The sequence below is a fragment of the Falco cherrug genome, chromosome 5 (genome assembly GCF_023634085.1).
Source record: "Falco cherrug isolate bFalChe1 chromosome 5, bFalChe1.pri, whole genome shotgun sequence".
Classification (NCBI taxonomy): Eukaryota; Metazoa; Chordata; class Aves; order Falconiformes; family Falconidae; genus Falco; species Falco cherrug.
Window position 1 is genome coordinate 90,712,212 of NC_073701.1, and position 25,514 is coordinate 90,737,725.

General features: G+C 43.8%; 1 protein-coding gene across 6 annotated transcripts in view; it reads left to right on the plus strand.

The window, feature by feature from the left end:
• The window catches only part of CELSR1 (cadherin EGF LAG seven-pass G-type receptor 1), a 176,632-nt gene that overhangs the window by 136,399 nt on the left and 14,719 nt on the right, over positions 1-25,514 (plus strand). For 4 of the 6 annotated variants that reach the window (XM_055711224.1, XM_055711227.1, XM_055711229.1 and 1 more), the window contains exons 19-26: positions 2,578-2,761; positions 5,019-5,162; positions 6,342-6,543; positions 6,872-7,039; positions 11,343-11,469; positions 11,847-12,047; positions 16,825-16,999; positions 24,662-24,774. In XM_055711224.1, the coding sequence (XP_055567199.1) occupies positions 2,578-2,761; positions 5,019-5,162; positions 6,342-6,543; positions 6,872-7,039; positions 11,343-11,469; positions 11,847-12,047; positions 16,825-16,999; positions 24,662-24,774 (1,314 nt within the window). The remainder of the gene's footprint in view (positions 1-2,577; positions 2,762-5,018; positions 5,163-6,341; positions 6,544-6,871; positions 7,040-11,342; positions 11,470-11,846; positions 12,048-16,824; positions 17,000-24,661; positions 24,775-25,514) is intronic. The other 2 variants (XM_055711225.1, XM_055711230.1) reach the window with 1 other exon arrangement.

Genomic DNA, 25,514 nt, shown 5'->3' on the forward strand with positions numbered 1-25,514 from the left:
TTCTCAATTTAGAATGGAAATTGGTTACGCATGTGTGTATGCACACATAAGTGTGTGTAATACAAATATCATAGAAAGTGCTGTTATAAATATCATCATAAGAACAGCCAAAAGCAAAATTCCCCAAATGAAAAAACCAACCAAGCCGATGTGTTTTTCCCAGATAAAACAGCTTTGTGTACCATACTCGGTTTTGTTGGAAAACCTGCCTAATGTGATCATTTTCATTTAAATGTGCAGTGAACTAACTCTTGAGCCAGTTACTGACTGAAGGTTTCTTATAATTCAGTTTGGAGACACTTGAGTCATCTTTATTAAAGAGTTGGTGCATTGAAAGCCATTCCATACCATATTGATATAAGTGATGCAGGCACATATGAAAATGTGTGCCAGAGGGCTTCTGCTAGTCAGAGCATCCATGAAAGACCTAGTTATTACCAAAAACCTGACCGGGTCTAGAGAACAAACTGTAGCACCCTCCTTGTCTGTGGGAAACGTGTTGTGGTGGAAGAATGTGAGATGTGGAGAAAGTTGAGAGTTTTCTGTGTCTGAAAATATGAAGGTTGAATGAGCCATGAGCTCATAGAGTTCTCCTCATTGCCATGTGTGCTGCAGGGTACTGCTGTCCATGCTTGCCAATACTATTTCCAAGATCCAGACCATGACACAGCACAGAGTCTAAGCTAAAACATCCTTCTGTACCTCTGCTAGCAGAGCCCAGGGCTCAGGCACCAGCATTAGGGATGCTGGACCGACCCTCCTTGGGCCAAGACTGGCCTCTGTGCTGGCCAAAGGTGGTCTGGCTCCCTTTGAAGGTGTGCTACACCCAGTTCACTGCTCACAGTACTCCAAGAGGACCAGCCAGGTCAGGCAGACTTTGGGGTAAACCTGAAGACCCTGTGCAAGGCCAAGCTCCACCAGGAGAGGATGTACCTGGGGAGGTGGGAGCAGGAGGAAATTTGGATGAGAAAATTCCTAAGTGTCTTGTGCTTTTCAGTCAACAGAAAGCAGCAGAGAACTTTTGAAACATTTAACATTTTAAATAGACCAGATTTTAAGACATTCAGTTTTTCCTTTCCTAAGGAGAGACTGCTGACAAACTGTGTCTCACTTGAAACTTCAAACTCCTGCAGGCTGTGGAGTGAATGAATTTCCCCATTAAGATCTTGAGAAGGAACTTCATTTTTAGCATGTTTTCTTTAAGTAGAAACAAGAACAATAAGGAAAAAATGGTTTGGAAACCTCTGCTTTCATTTATTATTCTCTGCACTTGGCACTGAAACTCATACAGACGATTTTTTTTTTTAGAACTCCCTAAATGTTTTTGAATAGGTCAGGGCTTTGAAAACTTATCAGTAAAGCTTATGAGAAAAAAGGAGGTAACATCCGGGGGTGAGGGAGCACAAGGGAAGAAGGAAGTATTTTTCTTTTTATAGTCTCAGGTAAAGCCTGAAAAACAGATAATAAAAAAACATAAATAACATTCACCAACACTGAGGAGGTCTGGTACCAAGTACAGCATGTGTCCTGCATTCCTGGGGAACCATGTAGTGCTTGCTTCTCACCCAATATAAAGGTAGTCATGCTGGCAGCCTCTTATCTCAGATACACACTTGCAGCCTCAGAAAATACTTAGAGAATATAGCATCTTCCACATGTGCTTCTAAATGAAGCCTAAGTATTTACCTTGGCTATTTTAGAGCTTGAGGTGATTAATTCCAATCATCATTAATGCAGATTTTACCTTGGTTAGGAATTAGGTTTTGACACAACAATGTAGTTAGTTCAGATGTACACCAAGATTAAAAACTTCATAGCACTGTTCCCATTTAAGCCATTGAACACTCTCTATTGGGGTCATCTTCGACTCACCCTGAGGGTCCCTTTGCATATTCTTGTAAGATGGGGCAGAAGGGGCAGGTCGAGAGGTAGAACTTCCTTTTTAACAGCATTTGTAAGCAACATAAAAATGCGGGGAGAACAACATGATTTAAGTTTTCTTACGTATTTTCAAGTTTGTATGTGCAAGTTAATATTCAGTCTTGTCATTTTTCACCGTGTAAGTTGCCCTAGTTATCCAGGAATCAACGAAGTAAAAAATAAAATCAAGGTAAAAGAGAAAGTGGTATTACTATCTATGGCTTTCTTTTGATTTTTAACATATCACATTACTTTGATTTCTCTGGAGGAGTTCTTCAGTGTACATACCAAGGGCTCTGCTTTTCTTGTCTCTCATCTCTCCAAGACAAAGAAAACATGATTAGGTTTTCCTTCTGCATTTTCTTGCTAGGTTTCCTGTCATAAAGGGGAAAGAAAGTAGGCAGTTCTCTTACAGACTCCAATTTTGGCTTACTTTGCTCATAAAAAGTTTGGAGGGATTTGCTTTATGTAACAAAAAACCTCAGGGTGAGTAACTGGTGTGCATATTTTCATACGGCTGCAGTAGAACATGCCTGCATTAAAATATTTCATTATACACTCACCTGAGGCAGTAATGCCAATCATTTTCACTATACCTCACTTGAAACCCAACGCTTTGTTTGCTTCATAATTTGGGCTTGTACTTTTGTTTCTCAGAATATTATCAAAGTGGGTAGTGCTCTACTGGACCCCAGCAACAAGGAGCACTGGGAGCAAATTCAGCGAACAGAGGGTGGCACCGCTCACCTGCTCAGGCACTATGAGGAATATTTCAACAATGTGGCCCAGAACATGAAAAAAACCTACATGAGACCCTTTGTCATTGTTGCCACTAACATGAGTGAGTATCTGTGTTGAAAACTGCCATTTTGTATTGGTGCTTTCAAAATGTGCTGAACAGGGGTGCTAGGTATTTGTTTTAGTAGTGCCCACTGAGAAACAACATACTTGGATTTTCTAATCTAATCGGTGCCTTCATTTCAAGTCAGTTGAGCCTTGATCCGTATCTCTCAGTTGCCATGGTGGCCTCCTGGGAGGTAGGTGTCTGATCTGTTTTCCCTCTGAGCTGTGCCACTGCTCTGTGTGGCATTTTGTTGCAGCCACAGTAGCGTACAGCTGGCAGGAAGGACAAAGTTTGTAAGTAAAGATAATGCCTTTTGAGACTACCTACATAGCAGATCATGGTTTTGAAAGAATTACACCACCACCACCTGAAGAGTTACTGCAGTATAAAAAATACCCTACTGTTGATCGTGCACTTCTGACTTGCACGTGGCTTTGCAGCCTGGAACCTATGCAGAAAATCATCTATAAAAATTCTTGTGCTGAGAGCTATTTTCTCAGAATCACCCATCCAAGCCTTCAAACAACCTCCCAGCCTTGCAAACCCCATCATCAGAGCAAAATCCTTAGGGTCCAACATATCCAGAATGGGTCTAAAACGAGAGGGAAACATCAGATGTACCAAGACACTTTCCCCGTCTGTCACAGTAAAGGCCTCCTCTGACAAGCAAATAGCAGCCTCCGCACTTGCAGGACCGTGATGTACTTCACAGGTGTCCCTGTAGTACACGTGCAAGTGAAGCGCAACAACCACAACCTGGTCAGCCTTCTTCCCCGTTTTCTCCCCTGCCCTCTCTATTTCACTTTCTCCCCAGGTACCAGCAGGCAGAGCTGATCGGGTGCTGGTGATAGTCCTGCTCTGAGCAGGAGGTGCGACTGAGTTGGGTGACCATCAGAGGTCCCTCCCAAGCAGTATTGCTGCCTTCAGAGGTGGTCTAAATTATCAGCCTGAACTTGTATTTAGCTTTTCAAGCTGCTGCTTTTATTTCAGACGTGAAGGAGGGCTTACGTGCCCAAAAGCTTGTCTTATTTTCTCAACTGCACCCGTGGGTATAAGGAGTGAATTTACGTTTGTATACAAACCTCGTCCCGAGAGTGCTTCACGTCCACATTCACAGGGGCATAAAAAGCAAAGGCATGAGACAGTCAAGCTACAAATTTTATAACATCCCGCATCAACTCCGGGAGGGGACAGACAATGGTTAACTAAGCCAAACTGAAACACCTTGATTTCTGTTTAATAAACCAAAACTGAAATATTTTCTTTTGATTCAAGACTATCAGAATTAAAATATTTTTATCTTCACACTCGGCATTTTAACCCCACTGAACCGAGATGAAAACAAAACCCAGAATTTCTTGCAGGTTGTAAATCATGATTTTTTTTGACCAGCTCTTCCTGACTATAAAGGCTTGAGCTTGGGAGGGAGGAGGCAGCTCTGGCCTGAAAGGGGTCTGTTTTCTTTTGAACAGTTTTTCCAGGTGAACATGGTGTTAATGTACTTTTCTAATGGTTCATCTGGGAGTTATTTAGAGACTAGGAAAGAAATAGGAATTTGCAGATCTTAGCTTGGATTTTTCTTCATATAGAAACTTGCAGTGGATCACAGCTTTAACTGTAGCATTACCCCCAGGACTTCCAGCTTTTCACTTTTATTAGAATATGTAAATTGGCACTCAATGACTTCTCTTAAACGGGAAAGCTCAAGCCAACTCAGCTCCTTTTAAATATTTTGGCAGTTGTACAACAGGCAGAGCTGATGGGGTGAGCCAGAGAGGAATTGCTAATGTAGAGGAAGGAGAACTGGAGGACTGAGGAGTAGTCCAGGGTAAAATCCAGGTTATTTTCTCTGCTTAGCTGACTTTGCAATTTAGCAGATGTAGAAGTATATTTGTGAAGCAGCAAGATTTAGCCTTCCCTACAAGAAGCAAGTCTGCAATTGAAACATGCCACTTCTGTATTTCCAGTGTTTGCAGTAGTGTTTTCCTAGTATGAGATATTGTCTTGTGAATTCCTTTCCACTGCAAAATGAATTTATAATTTGATAAATGTACAATAATGATGACACGTAAGCTTTTAGCTGCCATTTAAGGTATTAACTGACAGAAATTAGATTTGACTTTGTGTTTTCAAGTTTAAATTTCTTCTCTGCATTGTGCAGATATTTTAACCTTTCGATCATGTTTCATTGTGTTGCAATATCACGTTTGAAAGCATTGAAGTTAATTTTGTGGGAAATTTTTTTTCCCCCCAGTTATTGCTGTTGACATCTTTGACAAGTCTAATTTCACGGGAGCTAGAATACCACGATTTCATGAGATTAAAGAAGATTATCCAAAAGATCTGGAGTCATCTGTTGTCTTCCCTGATACTTTGTTCAGACCTTCAGAGAGGAAAGGTAAAACCCTTCTGTTGCCGTTACAAGGGCAATTTTGACTAGCTCCCAAGAAGCATGATTGATCCTTGTGGAGCAGAATGGTGCTAGAGTGAGAGTGGGGTGACCATCTACACAAGCGAACATTATTTAGGGATGGAGCAGCTGTGCATACTTCTGAGGCATTTGCCTGCCGGCAACAATGGGAGCATGGGGGGCTGCTTAACTGGCTGTACCTGTCTGTCAGGTCTCACTTGCAGCCCCTTAAACAGCCCTGTCAAAGCGGGAGAAATGCTCTGCCTCTGTTCCCACCAGGATGGGATGGGACAGCCACCCAGAGCCCGCAGCCCCACAGCCATCTTCCCCCAGTCTCTGCAGAGATGGAAGAAGACAGTGTGAGAGATGGAGAAACGCAAACACTAGACAGCACAGGAAAGGTCTTGAGCTGCGCAGGAAGATGGGTGATGCGGGAGAACGCAGGGGGAAGTACCTGCTTCCCAGTGTCTCTGAAGTACCTTGAGACCGCTGAGAGGAATCACAAGTTACCTTGGACAAATGAAGAGAGAGAGGATAACTCAAAGTGCGATAATTATACACATACCATGGCTGAATATCCTCTGAACGGGGAAATAGTAATACTTGTGAAAATAACAATAAGCTAATACAACTTCATGACTTTTTTCCTCAGAAACAGGGCATCTGCTTATATGACTTGTGTCTTTTCTGTAAGAAAAAAAGGAATGTGAATTTTAAGAGATAGTGCCAAAATTGAAAGCTCATTATGTGACAGAATTAGCAGGGAGAAGTCCCCTATGACCAATCGGTATATGCATAACAATAGTTTTGCCATATATAAAGTTACATGCAATTTAATACCATGCATATTGTTTTAGTGTTCTCCTTAAATCATGCACAGATTATTTATATCCTTACAGATCTTCTAACCTAGCAATGGCTTATTTTCTAGCTAGACTACATGGCCATTCATGGTTCAATGGTTATTTGATTATCAGCTATACAACTATGGAATGTGCTAAAATGTTATTAATAATATCAAATATCACATTAGGAGCATGCTCAGTGCTGTCAGCCTAGAGTAATAACAACAGTAGCATCTCTCTGTCTTTGCAAAGCAAAACTACCAGTTTAAATGGTAGCTCCAAAGCTGTGTGAAAGGATTTAACATTTCTGTTAATTCCGTAGCAGTGCCTACAATGAAGCCTTCAAATCAAAAATTATCCTCTAAGGTGAGCAGTGATGCACTAAGCCCTGAGAGTGCTTTTGCAAAGAGAAAGAAGCGACACCCAGATGATTCAACACATCATACTGTTGCCATGGTCATTATATACCGATCCCTGGGACACCTCCTGCCTGAAAACTACGATCCTGACCGAAGGAGCTTGAGGTAAGTTTCAGACTTGTTTGTGAATTGCGCAGATCCCTTCTTCCACTTGCTCTGAGTGTGCGGGGGAGACAAAACTGCTTTTATACTGACCAAATGTCATCTGTGCCGCAGTTGTCACTACGGTACTGTCTCTCTGGGACACCATGGGAGAGTAACCATGTCAGTAGTGCTAGCAGCTTCTGGAAACACAGCTGTGTGGAAGGCTTATGGTGCATCTGCTCTGCTTTCTGAGTGGGAGCGACTGGAAATCTTCTATTTGCAGGACCTACCAAATCAGTGCTTTGCATTTTAGCATTTAGATCACTGTGCAGTTTTTCTCCTTCTGCAGGTTGCCAAATCGCCCTATTATTAACACACCTGTAGTAAGCACAGCCATTCACAGTGACAGGGAGCTTCCTCCCAACCTGGTGGAAAAGCCCATCATAGTGGAGTATGCCATGTTGGAAACAGAGGAGAGAACGAAGCCCGTCTGTGTCTTCTGGAACCACTCCATCACGTAAGTCTCCTGCTTGCTTTAGAGCTGTGCACGGTAACTGTCTCAGTAGCAGAGAGGCTCTGCCCAGGAAGATAATTCTGGGGGAAAACACTTTTTGCTCAGTTTATTCAAATGGCAACTGATTTCTGGTGGAAGAGAGCCATGTAGTCATTTCCCACCAGCCTGAGGAAAATTAAAACAATTGTCATAACTCATCACACAAAGGATTAGCCATGTGGTTTCTAACAAACACAGCGTCATCATGTCTTTCTGCAGGGTTCGTTTTCACCCAGCAATAATAAATCTTACAATTTTCTTGTATTTGCTCATGCTTTTTGCCCACAGATGTGTATCTGGACAGGCAGTCTAACTTCAGTGCCTGAATTCTTGATTTGTCTGAAGGCCTCTCAATGCCCCGTGCCCTCTTTTTAAGAGGGACATCTTCAGGAGATGATTCAGTTCTTACATGGGCTGAATCTTCTCCTGTTACACCCCAGTGACTATGGACAGAGTACATGGCAAGCAGCCTCCCACCCTTGACGTCTTAGCCAGGGGCAGTGCAAAAAATTTACAAACCCAAGTCTTCATGTCGGTAAAAAGGAGGACTGAGATTTTGCAGATAAAATTACACGAGTAAAGATAATGAATTTTTGAATCTCAAGTTTTTAAATCAAAATTCAACCCAAAGACAGTTGCAGTGGTAAGAAGCAACTTACCTTTCAGTCCATCAACTTTTGTGGATTTGCTTTCATTTATTTTAATGAAAAATGGGAGGGAGAGGAAATACCATCTTTGGAACCTTAGACCTCTTGCAGTTGTTAGGAGGCAATCATAATACATAAGCAGAACATACAGGGAGAGTATAATTAACTCTAGGAGGGAGGTGTGAGGGAAAAGAAATATTTCAGAAATCATAGAAATTTTTGGGTTGGAAGGGACATTAATGATCATTAGTTCCAAGCCCCTGCCATGGGCAGACTCCTGCCACCAGACCAGGTTGCTCCAAGCCCCATCCAGCCTGGCCTGGAACACTGCCAGGGATGGGGCAGCCACAGCTGCTCTGGGCAGCCTGTGCCAGGGGCTCACCACCCTCATAGTGAAGAATTTCTTCCTAATAGCTAATCTAAATCCACCCTCTTGCAGTTTAAAGCTGTTACTCGTTGCCTTATCACTACATGCCCTTGCAAAAAGCCCCTCTCCAGCTTTCCTGTAGGCCCCCTTTAGGTACTGGAAGGCTGCTGTAAGGCCTCCCCGGAGCCTTCTCTTCTCCAGGCTGAACAACCCCAACTCTCTCAGCCTTTCTCCATAGGAATGGTGCTCCAGCCCTCTGATCATCTTTATGGCCCTCCTCTGGACTCGCTCCAACAGGTCCATGGCCTCCTTCTGTTGGGGGCCTCAGAGCTGAACACAGTCCTCCAGATGGGGTCTCACCAGGGTGGAGTACTGGGGGAGAATCACCTCCCTCAACCTGCTGGTTATGCTTCTTTTGATTCAGTCCAGGGTATGGCTGGCTTTCTAGGCTGCAAGTGCACATTGCCACATCATGTTGAGACTGACATCCACCAACACCCGCAAGTCCTTCTCCTCAGGGCTGCTCTCAATCCATTCCCTGCCCAGCCTGTATTTATGCTTGGGATTGCCCCAATTCACACGCAGGACCTGGCACTTGGCCTTGTTGAACTTCACGAAGTTCACATGGGCCCACCACCTCTGAAGCCTGTCAGCGTTCCCCTGGATGGCATCCCTTCCCTCCAGCATATCAACCGCACCACACAGCTTGGTGTCATCGGCAAACTTGCTGAGGGTGTACTCAATCCCACTGTCCATGTTGCTGGCCAGGTGTTAAACGGCACCAGTCCCAACACTGACCCCTGAGGGAAACCACTCACACTGGTCTCCTCTTGGACATCAAGCCGTTGACTGCAACTCTTTGAATGTGACCACCCAGCCAATTCCTTATCCACTGAGTGGTCAAATCCATGTCTCTCCAATTTAGAGACAAACATGTCGCAGTTTTCATTGCTTTGCACAAGTCCAGGTAGATGGCACGAGTTGCTCTTCCCTCAGCCACTGATGCTATATCCCCATTGTATAAAGGCCACCAGATGTCAGGAATAATTTGCCCTTAGATGTCGCAGCACTCTCCAAACTACCAGGCTGCAACAAGGTCTTTTACCATCTCATACCAGCACACTCTTCACACCAGTCCCTCTGCTGCCTTCTCCTAGTCTCCTCACCCAGGGCACACTCACACTTTCTCTTCTCTTGCTTCTTTCTCTCTCCGCTTTTTCCTCAGCTGCTCTCTCTTCACTGACTCACAACCACTTAACAAACCAGCCACAGCTGCACCTTGTCTACATCGGCCAACCCGCCGCCCCTGAAGCCAGCCCACAGCTGGATATTATCAATGATAATTAACCCAGCTTCATTCCTCTGCACTTAGTGAAGCCATATTGGCTGTCACCAGTCACCTCCTTATTTTCCATGTGCCTTAGCATATTTTCCAGGAGGATGTGCTCCATGGTCTTGCCAGGCACACAGGTGAGACTGACCGGACTGCAGTTCTTCAGGGCTTCCTTATTTCCCTTTTTAAAAATGGGGGTTATATTTCCCCTTTTCCAGTCTATGGGAGCTTCACTGGCCTGCCATGACTTCTCAGATATGATGGATAGCGGCTTAGCCACTTCATCCACAGGTTCCCTCAGGACCCACGAATGCATCTCTTCAGGTCCCATGGACTTGTGCACCTTCAGGTTCCTTAGATGGTCTCAAACCTGATCTTCTGCTACAGATGGCTCATTTGGGTCTTTTGTATTTAGTAAAATTAAGGATACAGACATTTTTCTTGAAAATTTGAAAAATCTTAAGAACTGTTTATGCTCGTAAGTATTTTGTTGCGTTTAATGTGCTGTGGAAATAGAACAGTCCTGTTGGAGATGAATTTCAAGAGTGTGGATAAAACAAAAGAAAATGTGTTGAGAGGTAGCTACGTGCTCTGCATGTTATGATTTCACAATATTCTAGCTATAATATATATAATGCAATTTTCAACCATCAAACCAGGTACGTAGTGAGAGGAGGATATTGTCTGCCTGGGGTAAGAGGAATAGCTGTTATTTGTTTACTAATAACCAAAAAGCTCTAGTAAACCTCTGGAAGAATCCATTAAAAGGCAATATCTTGTGCTGGAAGTAAAAGAGCAAACTAACCTAGGAAATGTTTGCCTCCTAATCAAAAGCTTCAGGAGATTATATCATTGAAAGGATCAAAGATGCAACAGAAATCTGTTATGTTTGCAATAATAAACTCCATTTGCCTGCATTTAAAGTGGTGTATTTGCTTGTATGTAAAGAGGATTCTGCCAATTATAAGGGAATGGCAAGTCCTTTTTCATAGATTTTTTAACATTGTGTGGGCTTGAATAACTCATTAGCTCTGAAGTGATTCATCTGTTAGCTATTTGCTGGCATATTCAATGGCAATTGTTGTCTGTTACATCTTCCTAGAGCCACAGTTGAAAAGTAGCTCTTAAACTGCATGTAATGAAAGAGTTTTTAAAGAGATTATTTTTTAAGAGAAAGTGATACTAAAACTGTTCAACAAATATTTTATTGCTGAGTGAAAAACACGTCCTGTCATATCTAATTAAAAACTCTTTCAGTAACTACAAGACTGTTTTTATTACTCATTAACTTCAGAATAGAGTAATTAATATTGTTACAAAATAATTTCTGAAGTCACTGGAGTTAACCAAGGCTGCACAGAGAAGAATTTCTAAGGGACCAATTGCTCCCCAATGTTAATACAAGAAATCTGCTGATATGATATATTTTTTACTGGGTTCACTTTTCAGTGGAAAAATATAATGAAATCATATTATTGCATATTATATTCCGCATAAGAGCTCTGCTAGCAGTGTCTAGATCTAGGAAAATAGACATGACTCAAAAACATATCTCTTTCTCTGTGTTTTTGGTATTTTTTACCTTTGTTATGACGAGTTTGGTCTGTGCAGTCACTTCCCCATATTGCTTGTGTGGTCACTGACCCAAAAGCAAATTGTTTTAATTATATTTTTTTTTTAAACTCAAAACTAGATTCTTATAAAACCACAAAATTTGGCCAGCAAAGCCAGCTGTCAAATCAGAAATTACTTCAGCTGAAGGCTTTTTAAGTTGATGCAGGTGACAGCTATAAATATTTCTGTCTTGGTGCTTACAGCCCTCTGTGGTTGCGAAGCAAGAGCAGCCCCAGAGAGCAACAGCAGCAGGAGGCAAAGGGAGATCAGAGGATGGCTCTCAGAAATGCCTTTTTTTCCCTACAGGATTGGCGGGACAGGTGCCTGGTCCTCCAGAGGATGTGAGCTGTTTTCCAGAAACCAGAGCCATATCGCTTGCCAGTGCAACCATATAACCAGCTTTGCCGTCCTGATGGACATTTCAAAACGAGAGGTGTGTGATGTCAGGCTCATGGTTTTCGAGGGCTTTGATTCAGAACTTAAGCTATGAGCATGACTCGGAGCATCAGCAGGAGATTGATCCCATGTTGCCGTGTGTCAGGAACGTGTTGCCCCATGCCTGACAGCACCCACCATCGGGTCTGCTGAAAGGGGTATCTTACCTGGTTGGTGCACTCTCTGGGTGCTGCCCGTACACACTCAGCATGTTGAGTGACTTAAGAGGCGACATCATCCGCTGCTGTTGGTCCTAAAGCAAATCCGTATGTTGGCTCAGTAGTAGTGAAAACATTGACATTCCGAGTAGTAAATTTGATTGGAGGAAAACGAAGGAGAAACTCACAGAGGTTCTGTCAATCTGTCTTTCTACAGAATGGGGAGGTGCTTCCTCTGAAGATCGTCACTTACACAACCGTATCCATCTCGCTGGTAGCTTTGCTGGTCACCTTCATACTGCTGGTCCTCATCCGTACACTACGTTCCAACCTGCACAGTATCCACAAAAACCTGGTGGCTGCCCTTTTCTTTTCTGAGCTCGTCTTTCTTATTGGCATCAACCAGACTGAAAACCCGGTAAGAGTTACTCTGTGCTTGTTGCTAGAGTTGTCAAGTTTTAAACCAGGGGGTTCGTATTGCAAATTTTACCTGTTCCCATCTATTCTTTTTTAATTCTGCTTGGCCTCAACAGTCATTTGAAAAACATCAGACTTTTAATATATTCTTATGTGTTTTATGTGATTAATTGCAGTGCCAGGAGTTAAGACTATATCTTATTTTCAGAGAATATATAACAGCAGCCCTGTTGAAGGCTTATCCCAGGAACTGAACCCTGAATACTGATTTCTTCCTTCCTTTCCGTCAGTATGTTTTCTGTCTTGCTTTGTCTGTTCAGTAGGAGGCTCTCCAGTTTCTCCTCCAGCAGGTACCTCACAAGCCCAAACAGCTCCTGGTGTTGACTGGTAGGTTGTCAACTATGTGTTCCTGTGCAGGTGCTAATATGCATGTTGCACACCTATCATGGCCGTTCTGGAGGAGCCACTTGCCAGGCATGGGACAGCTTGCTACATCCAAGAATCAGTAGGAAACCTGTTGCTTTGCTTTGTGCTTTCCAGCCACAGTGATTGTTGGCTTCAGCCCATCATATCTGTTGCCAAAGCTTAGTGCAGGTATCTCCAGCATTGTGCATGTGAAGAACTGCAAGGTATGAATGGTCTGAATATGAGATACATGCCACACATGAAGTGTGTATGTTCTAGGACATCATTGCTATCTTAACTGTGTAGCATTTTATGTAGTATTGCTGCTGATTCTTAGTAGCACGCATCTCAAAAGTCATGGTTGCCGTGCAGACAGGTAGGACACAAGCAGGCAAGGCTTCCAGCACTGCCAAGCTTCACAGTTGCATGTACCGAACAGGCAGCAGACAGATGGGGATGACATGCAATAAAAAGTATGTCCTTAACAGATACGAAGAATATTCAGAACTTTGGTGTAGGGATTACCTGAACACTCTGAAGAAAATTTATCTTCTAGAAATTCATTACTGTACGTGTTTCAATCTAAATTTTGAGAGGGAAGTACAATCTTGACATGAAAACGCACACCACAAAAGAGATAACCATGCTGATTCCACATTGTCCAAGCAGCAGAAATTGGAGAATATGCCTACATTCACTGAGTATCATCACTGTTATGGTAATGACACCTTGGTGCCTAACCACACGGCCTCACTTGCTGTATAGCCCAAAGTGTCACCCTGGATTCTTGTATCAATTTGAACTATAACATGCGTTGACCTTAAATAATTTTAGCTTCCAGTAACTGAGTGCTGTCAAGACCTTTTCCTAGTAAATTTGAGAGCCCTCTCATAAAAACTGTCTTCCCAGGAAGCCTCTGTTCAATAGTAATTCTTTTTGAAAACTAAATAAAATTAAGCTGCTTAAATTCTTCAATTTCTAAGATTCAGGTTACTCTGTTGCCTTTTTTTCTGGGCTTTCTTCCCCCACTTTACCTTTTGAAAAATTGTGAATGCTAAACTGGACAAAGCTTTCCAGCTGGCAGTGTCATTTCCAGTCCCGCGTTCCTACATTCCCATGCACCAGGAACTCCAGTCCCTTACCTGCTGCTATGGTGAGATCTTCTGCAGTGACCTCCCTCTGGGATAAGGTCTCATGTCTTGTGTGACCCATGTTGTCTTTGTTCTATAATATACAAGTTTGCATATTTAAATAACTTTGCTCAAATTAACTCATCTTGCCAATTGATCCACAGCACTGTGTAACTTGACCGTTCCCATGCTTTCTTGAGCACACCACTCATTTTTCACGGCATTTCACTAGCAAAGAGTTTATACTCTTTCAGTTCTCTGACACGAATACTGAGGAACAAGGGGCCAAGCCCACATCCCTGCAGAATCTTACCAAAAATTATGTAATAAATGACGGCTCCTCATTTCCAGATTCCTTTCATAATATCATGAAGCACCGAGCAAAAGTTTATGAGTAGTAAAACAGTTCATTACAGCAATACCGCAAATACTAACAGTCGTACTTGATGAGTTTGTTCTCTTTTGCTCCTTCTCATTGTCATGCTTTGGGGCTTATGGTGTGATCGTGTCCTGTAGTTACCAGGACTCGGTAAAACACCCCAAACCTTTAACCCACTTACAAAGATCTTTAAGTAACAGAATATATTTCATACAGCAGAAAGCCACTCCTTACACCATACCCAGTCAATTTGAGAAGTTAGGGGGGCTGTAAGCCATGTCTGCTTGAGACAATTATTCATCTGTCTGTATGGAATGAGAGTTGTCTAACGAGTCACGCACTGATGAGCATAAAGAGGTAAAGAATGCTGGAGCACAAATAATGCTGCACTGCTTGGCACTCAGCCTGGCTTTTATGGGTTTCTGTAAATTAAGTCACATTTCTGGGTGAGGTTTTAATCTTTCCGTGGACTATTGATAGAAAGTGATTTATTTTCTGTCTTTTTTTTCTTACCTGAAAAAGGTAGTGTTCAGGGCAGCAGCCTACTCATATGCATGTGCAAGCAGTAACAAAAAAAGGCCTGCTTGCATAGAGGAAAGAAAGGTCTTTTATTTGGTGAGCTACATTTTCAATAACACTTGGTGCTATAACAACACCAATGCAGTAAGTGAATCCAGAAAGTTGGCAGTCTTTGTATGATTCCTTCGCTCAGCAAAGTTAAGCAGGGAAATATACATTTCTGAGCATTATATCATGAAAAAACACTAAAAAGTCATGCCAAAGTCTGAAAGCAGGGTCAGTTCTGCATGGGAACAAAAGGTTCCAAAACACAATGTAAAGTATTTAGAAAAAAAAAAAAATCAAATGGTTACAGAAAGTGCCCTTAATTCAAGCTTATCAACAGATCCTTGGCAAAATCTTTGCTTTGCTTCTGAAAGAAGGTTAATTGCAAGATTTCAATTCAGGTGTCAGATGCTTGTGGTCATTACTGTTTTCACTCATCAGACTTAAGGTGGGAGGGAAGGCTGGTTAGCAGGTTCTGCAGAAATGCAAGTCTGTGAAAGTCAGAGGTTTCAAGGTGGCCATTTGGTCACAAATATGACTTCAGCTACCACTTTGCCTACTGTAGCTGTTCCTCCTATTCACCCTAAGGGCCCGGTCTCTTTGGTTTTAGCAGGGCCCTCATTTTTGCTGCTTTCAGCCTGGCAGAGCTGAATAGTCCACTTTGTGCTGCTGACATAGGATAAAAATCTGGGACTGGAAGCTCCAGATCTGCTTGTTCCTAGCCCGAGACATGAACTACCTGGGCAGCACTAGCCTGCTTTCTGTTTGTCCTCATGACTTCTGTGCCTGATGCAAGTAGCACAGCCTCAAGAGGGGAGGGTATTGCCAAGCATTTCTGGACAAGAATGTCCTACAGCCTGGCAGTTAGGGTGGTTTTCTGCAGTGGACAAGAAGAGGGTTAACCCTTAGAAGCCACCTTCTGCCTAGAAGCCACTCTCCCACATTGTAGTCAAATATTCTGATTTCAACATCAGGTAAAAGGTTGATCTGTGGAATTGGTGGTGGTCTACTTCAGGCTGCATCATTTTAGTCCAGTGGTAACAGCCAGGCATCCTCCGTGACTTGTTGAAGTATAGATGTGCAAGGTCTGTGGGGTTCATCAGTGAAGGGGCAGAGCTACAAGGACAGAAGAGATGGCCACTGCCTTACCCCGTGGATGCATCCATGCTTTTGCTTCTCAGGCTTTTTTTAAAGTCCCAGGAAAGGAGGTGTAGATGGAACAGACCTTTTCAGACCTATGACACAGACACATAGGGGAAAAATGGTCTGCTGATCTTACATTAGATCATAAGATCATGTCAAATTTTTCCTGTTTGTGAGAAAGACATTTCATTTAACTGGTAAGAAAGTTCCTCAAAGAAAGGCTGGATTTCAAAGTCTACAGATCATCCATTGCTCATGTTCAGCACAATCATTTTTCCTGTGCTGAAACTTTGGATTTCTGTGCCCAGAAGTAAAGTTTTTTCAGGCAGAAAGGACTTTCTCAGGGCCCGGTCCTAAATTGAAGGCCTAAGAACTTCTCAGACCTCCATTCCACCTCTGCCAAACACAAGGAGAGTTTCTTTTACTTTTGTATCTACTAATATCAGACACAAAATATGTTCTACTTTAAAACAAAACAAAGCTACCAAAATGGCACACTTCCTTGGAGAGATATATCTCTCTTTCCGGAAAAACTCAAGTAGCAGAAAAACCCATAGGATGGCCCTTGATATGGAAATGGGATACACTGAGTCAGTGCAGGGCTGAGGGTGGCCATTCTCAGGAGCCATCTGTTGGCTTTACAGTTAAATTGCTTTAGCTGATGCAGTTAAACATGTTGTGGCTGAATCCAGTGTAGTGGCACTGTGCATGTGAGACTCATACAGCAGCCAGGGCAAAGGGTCTACAGCCTTCATAGGAGAAAGAGCCAGGAGCTCTGCCAGCTATGCCTCTCCCACAAGCAGGAGTTTGGTCAGAATAGCCAAAATGCTCACCTTTGCAGCAAATATGCACAGAGAAGTTAGCCACAGAACATGGAGGGCAAGGTCAGTTGCCAAAAGCATGTTGGGTTAATAGGGTAAAGGTGAACCAGACTCAGAACAGGCCACACAATTAAAAAAACCCCAAACCTAAAACTACAAGCTTTCACAATGTGAACAGCTTTTTTGAAACTCTGAAAAATTTAGTTAGTGACAGTATATTTGTTCTGCCAAAACCTTTTTATTACACTTGCTTTTAGCTGCACGGGGGAGCTGGTGGCTCACCAGGTTGTGATTCAGAAATGCAACTCTAATTTCCCTGCCCTTTCCCTTCTGCAGTTCGTGTGTACTGTGATTGCCATCCTCCTGCATTATTTCTACATGAGCACCTTTGCATGGATGTTCGTGGAGCAGCTCCACATCTACCGGATGCTGACTGAAGTGAGGAACATCAACTTCGGGCACATGCGGTTCTACTACGTTGTTGGCTGGGGCATCCCTGCCATCATAACAGGTACTGAGACTCAACCACCCCAAAACAGCTTCTTTTCCTTTCCCTGCCGTCTTTGCTGTCCAGTTACCCCATCCGAGACAGCTGTGGATGCGCTTAACTACTGCTGTCACTTGCGTGTTTTCCTGAACAAAGGCAACAACGAATCATGTCTAGCAGAAGTCAGCCTGAATTTGGCAGGTCTGTGTACCAAACGCCTGTTGCCCCAGCTGAAGAGATACTTACAGTTTTACAATAATGTAAACCTAATTGCACCCAGATTAAAACAGGACTTGATAACATTGCCTAGGAATAACAGTATTTTTGTTTTAACAACTTAGCCTTCAGAAATTTTCCTTCCATGTGCTGGTACCTTGGGGTATGGATACACAGTCTGTCAGGGAGGTAGCTGCAGCGGCTTCAGAAACAGTGCTGCCCACAGGACATTACTGCCCTTCACTACGTGTCCCCATTGCCTACCCTCGGCCAGCAGTAAATGCTCCCTGAAGAGGATTTCAGCAGTTCTGTTTTGCTTGGCATAAAAACAAGCTGAGGATACTCAAGCATCCTTTTACTTCGTTTCAGATACAAAGGCAGTAACTGCCACTTGAGGAAAAGTGATGAAAAGCTGGAGACAGTAATCTTTTAAACTGTTCCAAGGTGATCCAGAGAGGCACATCTATCTCTGCCCTCACCTTGTCTTTTTTTGTAATCAGATGTTTCCAGTGCTACCCTAAGCACATGGTGCTGTGTTAATTCAGGCAGACAGCTCCTTGGGAAGTACACTTTGCCGAACAGTTGGAGCCGGATTTTTTGATTCAGCTATTTGAGCATGTATGTGTTGTCATATGGGAAATCAGATCATAGGCAGACAGTTAACTTTTATCCAATAACTTTTATTTTTACAGATAACAACATACTGTCAGCAATAGCAGAGATTTAGATGCCTCTCAGATCAAACAAATAGCTATCACTGATATACACATGGAAAAATATTATGGAACAAGTTACACTTTTAAATATATGCCTTTTTTTTTCCTGTGTGGAAAAAGTGTAATGCCAAAACATAGCATAGGTTAGTACAGATTAGTTCTCTCTCTGGAGAGCTGATTCATTTTTCCATATCACCTTGTGCATAAATTCTACTTCTATCAATTTACCTAGAACACAATGGAAGGCGCAGCCCAGAAGGCTCTGCCACTCTAGATACATTCCTGACATCTTAAACAGAAATTGTCCTTGAACTTCTAAAAAATTTCAGACCTGTGTAACTTTTATCAGCACAAACAGTACTACTGTAGGACGTTCAGGAACGTTTAAGTGCAATCAGACAATTGGCAGCATCGTTTCTGGTAGAAAATAAGTATTATCATTAAATAGCAGTAAACAATTTGCATTTCAGAACACATAACTCTCTAGAAGAATTTTGTTGAAAGGATCTTCTGTTTCATGTTTAGCTTCTCTCCTGAATTTTAAATTAATTCAGACCTTCTCAACAGCAGTATTATGCAGTCTGAATATTACATGTACACCATTTTTACATTTTTCTACTTAGATATTGTTCTCTGGAACTATTTTGTGCTTCTGAAGTTTCAAGTTCTGGTTCTGGGTTGTCTGCTGTAATTTAATTTCTGAATCTACTGAATTTGCCATCCATTTAAATGAAAAGTCAGATCCCTATTACTGTGCAAGTCAGAGGATTTTGTGAAACGATGAATAAAGAAAACTAAGCATTTAGATCACCCTTCCAGATTTAGAAATCATCTGAAGAGAAAGTTATTTAATCATAAATGACACAATGTGTGATTTCTTATGCCTGGATAACTTTGTTACTATACATCTTTTAAATAAGCTTCTTTTATAGATTGTAAATTTTAATATCTAAACAGGAAAAAGGTTCGAACTTCATAACATGCATCTTAAACACAGTTTCTTTTAAATTGCTTTATGAAAGAAGGATTGTATATGTTTCTTAATAGTGGAAAAGTCTAGATATGGGAAGGAATTTTAGTTTTGGACATGCAAAGGACTTTTTTGTTTCATTTGAAAGATAAATATCTATGCCATTTCATCTTTATTACAACTATCCTGAAAAAAAAAATATATGAACCTACAGTAGCAGTGGCCTTATTCTGTTTCGTTTATTTATTTTTTTCTATTTTCCATGCTCAAACTGACATTCATTTCAGGCTCGGTCATAGTGGTCCTAAGGTATCTGTGATGGGACCAGGCTACTGGCAGAAGCGAACCTTGACCTTTGGGGATGGGGGGAAACTTAGTAAAATGTTTACATAACAAACACTCCAACAGGGAAGAGCCGAATTTGGTCACAGCATAGAAAAGCAAATTGCCATGAATAAAAATAGGATGGAAGTTGGGAGAAGGCTTACAGCCCTCAAAAGAGTGTGATTCTGGAATATTTCTCCATGGGGAGTGATAGTGTAACATTTTAAATTTGCTTTAAGATTGCTTATTTTAAAATGTGGCTTGATCCATCTAGGAGAGGGATTTTAATTCCTTCCTTGCCTCAGGAGCAAAGGGCTGGATTTGGCACCAAGCAAGACCCCTCCCGTTCTGCATGTCTTCATGGCAACGCACTAACCCGTTGGCATATGTGTGCAGCAACTGCTTTGCCATGGAGACTGCAGTGCTTATGTTAAAACAGGTTCTTACGTAGCCCTAAAACCAATATCCCCCAGAAAATGGCACTTCCCAAATCTACTCTTTGCTGTGAATACTAAGCAAGGCGATGAATCAGAAGAGAGCAGAGGCTGACCCACAGTTGCCTGAGTCAGACGCGCCGCTGAGCCCACAGGAGCTCAGAAGGGTCAAAACATTGCCTCTGGCAGCACCTCCCCACAGCGTGCTCTTGGCACGCTCCTGGGATAGGTGCTGGTCCCCACAGGACACTTGGCCACAGGGCCAGCCCCAGTTCCTGCAAACGTCAGTGAGCTGTCACACAGCCCACACACTCGGTCTGCTCAGGACAGCCAGGTTGCAGCATTCAACTGATGTGCCAAAATGATTCTCTGTATTATATTGCATTGGCTTAATTCTGCCTTTGGGTAGTGTTATTGAACATATTGTTGACTGCAGTAAAATCTGAACCTCGTACCCAAAGACTGCAATTTGCCCTATTTGTTTAATGGAGAACTTCAGGGTAGGATTTTGAGAGTGAAAAAATGTTGCTGTCTGCCAATTACTTTTAGAGCCAGATGTTTGGCCAAACTGTAGTTTAAGTCCCGCTAATGGGGGAAATCAAGTCCTGGGAAACAGACCTTGTCTATATAATCACATCTGTATAAAATACTTTATGGTCCTTTAATCATTTATGGCTAATTCTTTCTGAATGGCAGCTGCTGAAGGGGGTGGTGGAAGGGCCAGTGAGAGCAGGGAGGGAAACCAGTCCTATCTCATTCCACATTGCAGAGAAAACAGATCCAATATCCACTGCTTTGCCAAATAGCCAGTTTAATTTTCATAGACCGTAGGCCTGTACCAGATGTGAATATTGGCTCTGGGCCAGATTTAAGCAGCGAGAGTGAAACGCAGCTACCTTTCCCTTTTTCAGTGTCTTTTCACCAACGCACATGGGCTTCAATTCAAACAAGGCATTTATTAATGCACATGAATTCTTCTCGCGGTGAGCAGCACTGCCGTCAGCCTTGGCCTCCTGCTCCAGTCAGGACATACGCTCAATGCAATAGGTGCCCCCGATGCCCAGACAACATGCTGTAGCCATTTACCATATGTCATTGGCCATAAGCCTCATAGGCATCAATTTCCGTGTCTTGAAGAAGGAAGACCTTTGCAGACAGGGAACACCTGTCTCAAAGAGGGAAAACGATCTTTGCACAGGAGTTGGCAGGACTCTTTGAAAGAGCTTTAAACCAGATTTGAAGGGGGAAAGGGATAAAATGAGGCTTGTTGGAGGTAAGCCCTGGGGCAGCATGCCAGTGTTTGAGAGGCGATGTGCTAGTGAGGTCCTTCAGTCTGCCATTTCAGAGGAGGGAGGGAACGGAGATTCATGTGATGGCAAAGGCAAGGGTTATTGATGTGTCAGAAACCACAGAAGCACCTGAGAATGGTCATGTAGGAACTGGGGTTTCTCCCCCCAAAAAAGGTGCCAGGTTCAATAACCTAACTGAAGTGCATCTATACCAATGCACACTGGTGTAGTGTGCTGGAAGCTGGAAGCCATCATGCAGTGGGAAAACTATGATATAGTTGCAATAACAGAAACATGGTGGGGTGACTCACACGCCTGGAGTGCTGCAAGGGATGGCTATAAACTCTTCAGAACAGGCAAGGAAGGAGAGGTGGTGGAGTAGCCCTGTCCTTTAGGGAGCGTTTTGACTGTCTAGAGCTTAGTGATGGTGACAACAGAGTTGAGTGTTTACAAGTAAGAATCAGGGGGAAGGCCAACAAGGCAAGTAAGAGTCTATTATAGACAACCCAGACAGGATGAAGAGGCAGATGAAATATTCTATAAGCAGCTGGGAAAAGCCTTACAATCACTAGCCCTTGTTCTTCTGGAGAATTTCAGCTTACCAGATGTCTGCTGGAGGTACAATACAGCAGAGGGGAAGCAGTCCAGGGGGTTTCTGGAATGTGTGGAAGATAACTTCCTGACACAGCTGGTGAGTGATCCAACAAGGGAAGGACCCGTTCTTTGTGAACAGAGAAGGGCTTGTGGGTGATGTGGTGGTTGGAGCCTGTCTTGGGCATAGCAATCATGAAATCATAGAGGTTTTGATTCTTGGAGAAGTAAGGAGGGGGTGCAGCTGAACTGCCACCTTGGACTTCCAGAGGGCCAACTTTGGCCTGTTTAGGATCCTGGTGGACAGAGTCCTGTGGGAGGCAGCCCTGAAGGGCCACAGGGTCCAGGCAGGCTGGACATTCTTCAAGAAGGAAATCTTAAAGATGCAGGAGCAGGCTGTCCCCACGTACCAAAAGATGAGCTGGTGGGGAAGACCAGCCTGGCTGAACAGAGAGCTGTGGGTGGAACTCAGGGGAAAAGAATTTATGACCTTTAGAAGAAGGGGCAGAGAACTCAGGGTGACTACAAGGATGTCATGAGGTTATGCAGGGAAGAAATTAGACAGGCCAAAGCCCGACTAGAACTTAATATGGCTACTGCCAGACAATTTTAAAAGTTTCTATAAATATATTGGCAACAAAAGGAGAGCTGAGGAGAATCTCCATCCTTTATTGGATGGGGGGGGGGGGGGGAACATAGCGACAAAGGATGAGGAAAAGGCTGAGGTACTTAATGCCTTCTTTGCCTCAGTCTTTAATAGTAATACCAGTTGTTCTCTCTGAGCCAGAAGACAGCGACAGTGAGCAGAGTGAAGCCCCCATAATTCAAGGGAAGATGGTTAGCGACATGCTACATAAGGTAGACACACAGAAGTCTATGGGCCAGATGGGATCCACCCAAGGGTACTGAGGGAGCTGGCAGAAGTGCTCGCTGAGCCACTTTCAATCGTTTTTCAGCAGCCCTGGCTAACCAGGGAGGTCCCAGTTGACTGGAGGTTACCAAATGTGACACCTGTGAACAAGAAGGGCTGGAAGGAGGATCCGGGGAGCTACAGGCCTGTCAGCCTGACCTCAGTGCTTGGGAAGGTTGTGGAGCCAATCACCTTGAGTGCCATCGCACAGCTCATACAGGACAACCAGGCGATCAGGCCCAATCAACATGGGTTCATAAAAGTCAGGTCCTGCTTGACTAATGTGATCTCCTATGACAAGATGATGCACCTAGTGAATGAGGGAAAGGCTCAATGGATGTTGTCTACCTGGACCTTAGTAAAGTTTTTGACACTATTTCCCACAGCATTCTCCTGGAGAAACTGGCAGCTCATGGCCCGGGTGGGTGTACTGTACCCTGGGCTAAAAGCTGGCTGGCCGGCCGGGCCCGGCGGGTGGTGGTGAGCGGAGTTACATCCCGCTGGCGGCCGGTCACAGCTGGTGTCCCCAGGGCTCCGTGCTGGGGCCAGCCCTGCTTAATGCCTTTATCAATGACCTGGGCGAGGGCACCGAGCGCACCCTCGGCCAGTTTGCAGGTGGCACCGAGCTGGGGGCAGCGCTGATCTGCTGGGGGGCAGGAGGCTCTGCAGAGGGGTCTGGGCAGGCCGGGCCGATGGGCCGAGGCCACTTGTAGGAGGTTCAACAGGGCTCAGTGCCGGGTCCTGCCCCTGGGTCACACCAGCCCCACGCAGCGCGACAGGCTGGGGCAGGGGGCTGGGAACTGCCTGGGGGGAAAGGGCCGGGGGGGGCTGGGTGACAGCCCTGGGCATGAGCCAGCAGGGTGCCCGGGGGGCAAGGCGGCCAACGGCATCCTGGCTTGTGTCAGGGACAGCGTGGCCAGCAGGACCAGGGCGGTGATCGTCCCCCAGTACTGGGCACTGGTGAGGCCACAGCTTGAATCCCGTGTTCAGTTTTGGGCCCCTCACTTCAGGAGGGACATTGAGGCGCTGGAGCGTGTCCAGAGAAGGGCAACGGAGCTGGTGAAGGGTCTGGAGCACAAGCCCTGTGAGAAGCAGCTGAGGGAGCGGGAGTTGTTTAGTCTGGAGAAAAGGAGGCTCAGGGGGGACCTTATCAGTCTCTGCAACTCCCTGACCGAATGTCGTAGCGATGCGGGTGTCAGTCTCTTCTCCCACGGAACAAGTGATAGAACAAGAAGAAATGGCCTCAGGTTGCTGCAGGGGAGGTTTAAACTGGATACTAGGAAAAATTTCTTCCCTGAACGGGTGGTGAAGCATTGGAATGAGCTGCCCAGGGAAGTGGTTGAGTCACTGTTCCTGGAGGTATTTAAAAGAGGTGTAGATGTGGCGCTTAGGGACACAGCCTATGGTGGGCTTGGCAGTGCTAGGTTAACGGTTGGACTCGATGATCTTGAAGGTTTTTCCAAGCAAAATAATTCTACATTTCTATGGTTTTTCAGGTCAAAGGTAGGAATCCCAGTCCATCACCATATGGGCAAACTGTGTAGGTCACCAAACCAGGCAGCTCTGTAAATCAGCAGGTGGAGGTTGGACTCCCTTGGAATTGTCCAAGCTTTAAAAATAACACAATAAAATGTGTGTTCTTAACTCAGTTGCCTTGGGGGCGTTAGCAAACTCCATTTCAAACAGTGCTGAAACCAAGATGAGGTACCTGGGATGGCAGCTTAAAATGAATCCCACCTGAGCTCAAGCGGTTAACTCCTGTGAATTCCCAGGTTCCTTTGTCTCTGGTGTTATTATAGTAACAGCAACCTCACAGCAGTTAAGAATGCACTTTTTTTTGTAATATAGATGTCACCTCAGTTATGATTCATGTTATTCTGCTGTATAGGCTTATTGAAATTCCTCAACATGTCACTCCGCCTCAAGGCTTCATCATACTGTGTGAACATGACTATAAAACTGTGCTGAAACAGAATTATTTTGGGACTTGAATTTATTGTCATTTTCATGCAGTTGAACTTTGTTCTGGTGGGCAAAACTCATAGTATCATTTGATATGGAGTCACCAGCATAAAGACTTTGGTTTTGCCTTGATTTTGACTTCCAGGACTCTGCTGCTGAACACATTTTGCCACAATCATTTTGTTTGCCAGACAGTGATTTGAAAACGTGCCTGGTTGTACAGAAGATCTCAGAAGCACCTTTCTGATGTACTTTCTCTACATTTTTGACGCAGGGCTTGCTGTTGGTCTGGATCCACAAGGCTACGGGAACCCTGATTTCTGCTGGCTTTCTGTTCATGACACCCTTATCTGGAGTTTTGCTGGGCCCATTGTAATTGTTGTAGTTGTAAGTATGGTGGACTTGGCGTCTGGAGCTGTCTCTTCCTTACTGCTACCTTTTTTTCTCTTGTTTTATCAAACAGTAGTCATAATATGAAGCAACTGTATTCTTTGCATTTGAAGCTGATTTACTCAAACTTGCCTCTTTTGCTTAAAACAGATAAGGCATGAGGTAAGCTCCTGAAAATCAGAGGGCTGCTTGCCAGTGTAAAGATTGCTTGTGGAACAATGGCTGTATGGCCAGAAACCTATTTATTTTTTCCCATTTGCTTTGTTCCATGTTTGAAGGGTTGGTCAGTGAGCTTATTAAACAAATCAGCAAAACGAGCCATAACAAGTCACTTCATCCAGAAGTCCTAAAGAAATATTAAATAATTCCAATTTCAGAAATTTAAAAGAATGGGCTGGTGTTTAACTTCTGCCTTAAAGCTTCCCTCAGTATCAGAGCACCAGAAGATAAATATTTGTGATGTGACTCCTTCTTGAATACCAAAGTGTAGTTCTGGTCTCCCTATCTCAAAAAGTATGAAGTAAACTGGGAAGCAGTATAGGCTGGGGTCACAAGTCATGAAAGGCATGGGACAACCCCCGCTGGAGGTCCAACTAAGTGGACTAGCAGCCTTCAGCCTAGAGAAGAGAAAGCTGCAGAGAACCAGAGAGGGAAGAGCCTGTAACAGTGTGGTGGCCTGGAGAAAATGACTGTGGAGGCAACCATTCAGTGACTTTTCCAACACAAGTGGTAGCAGG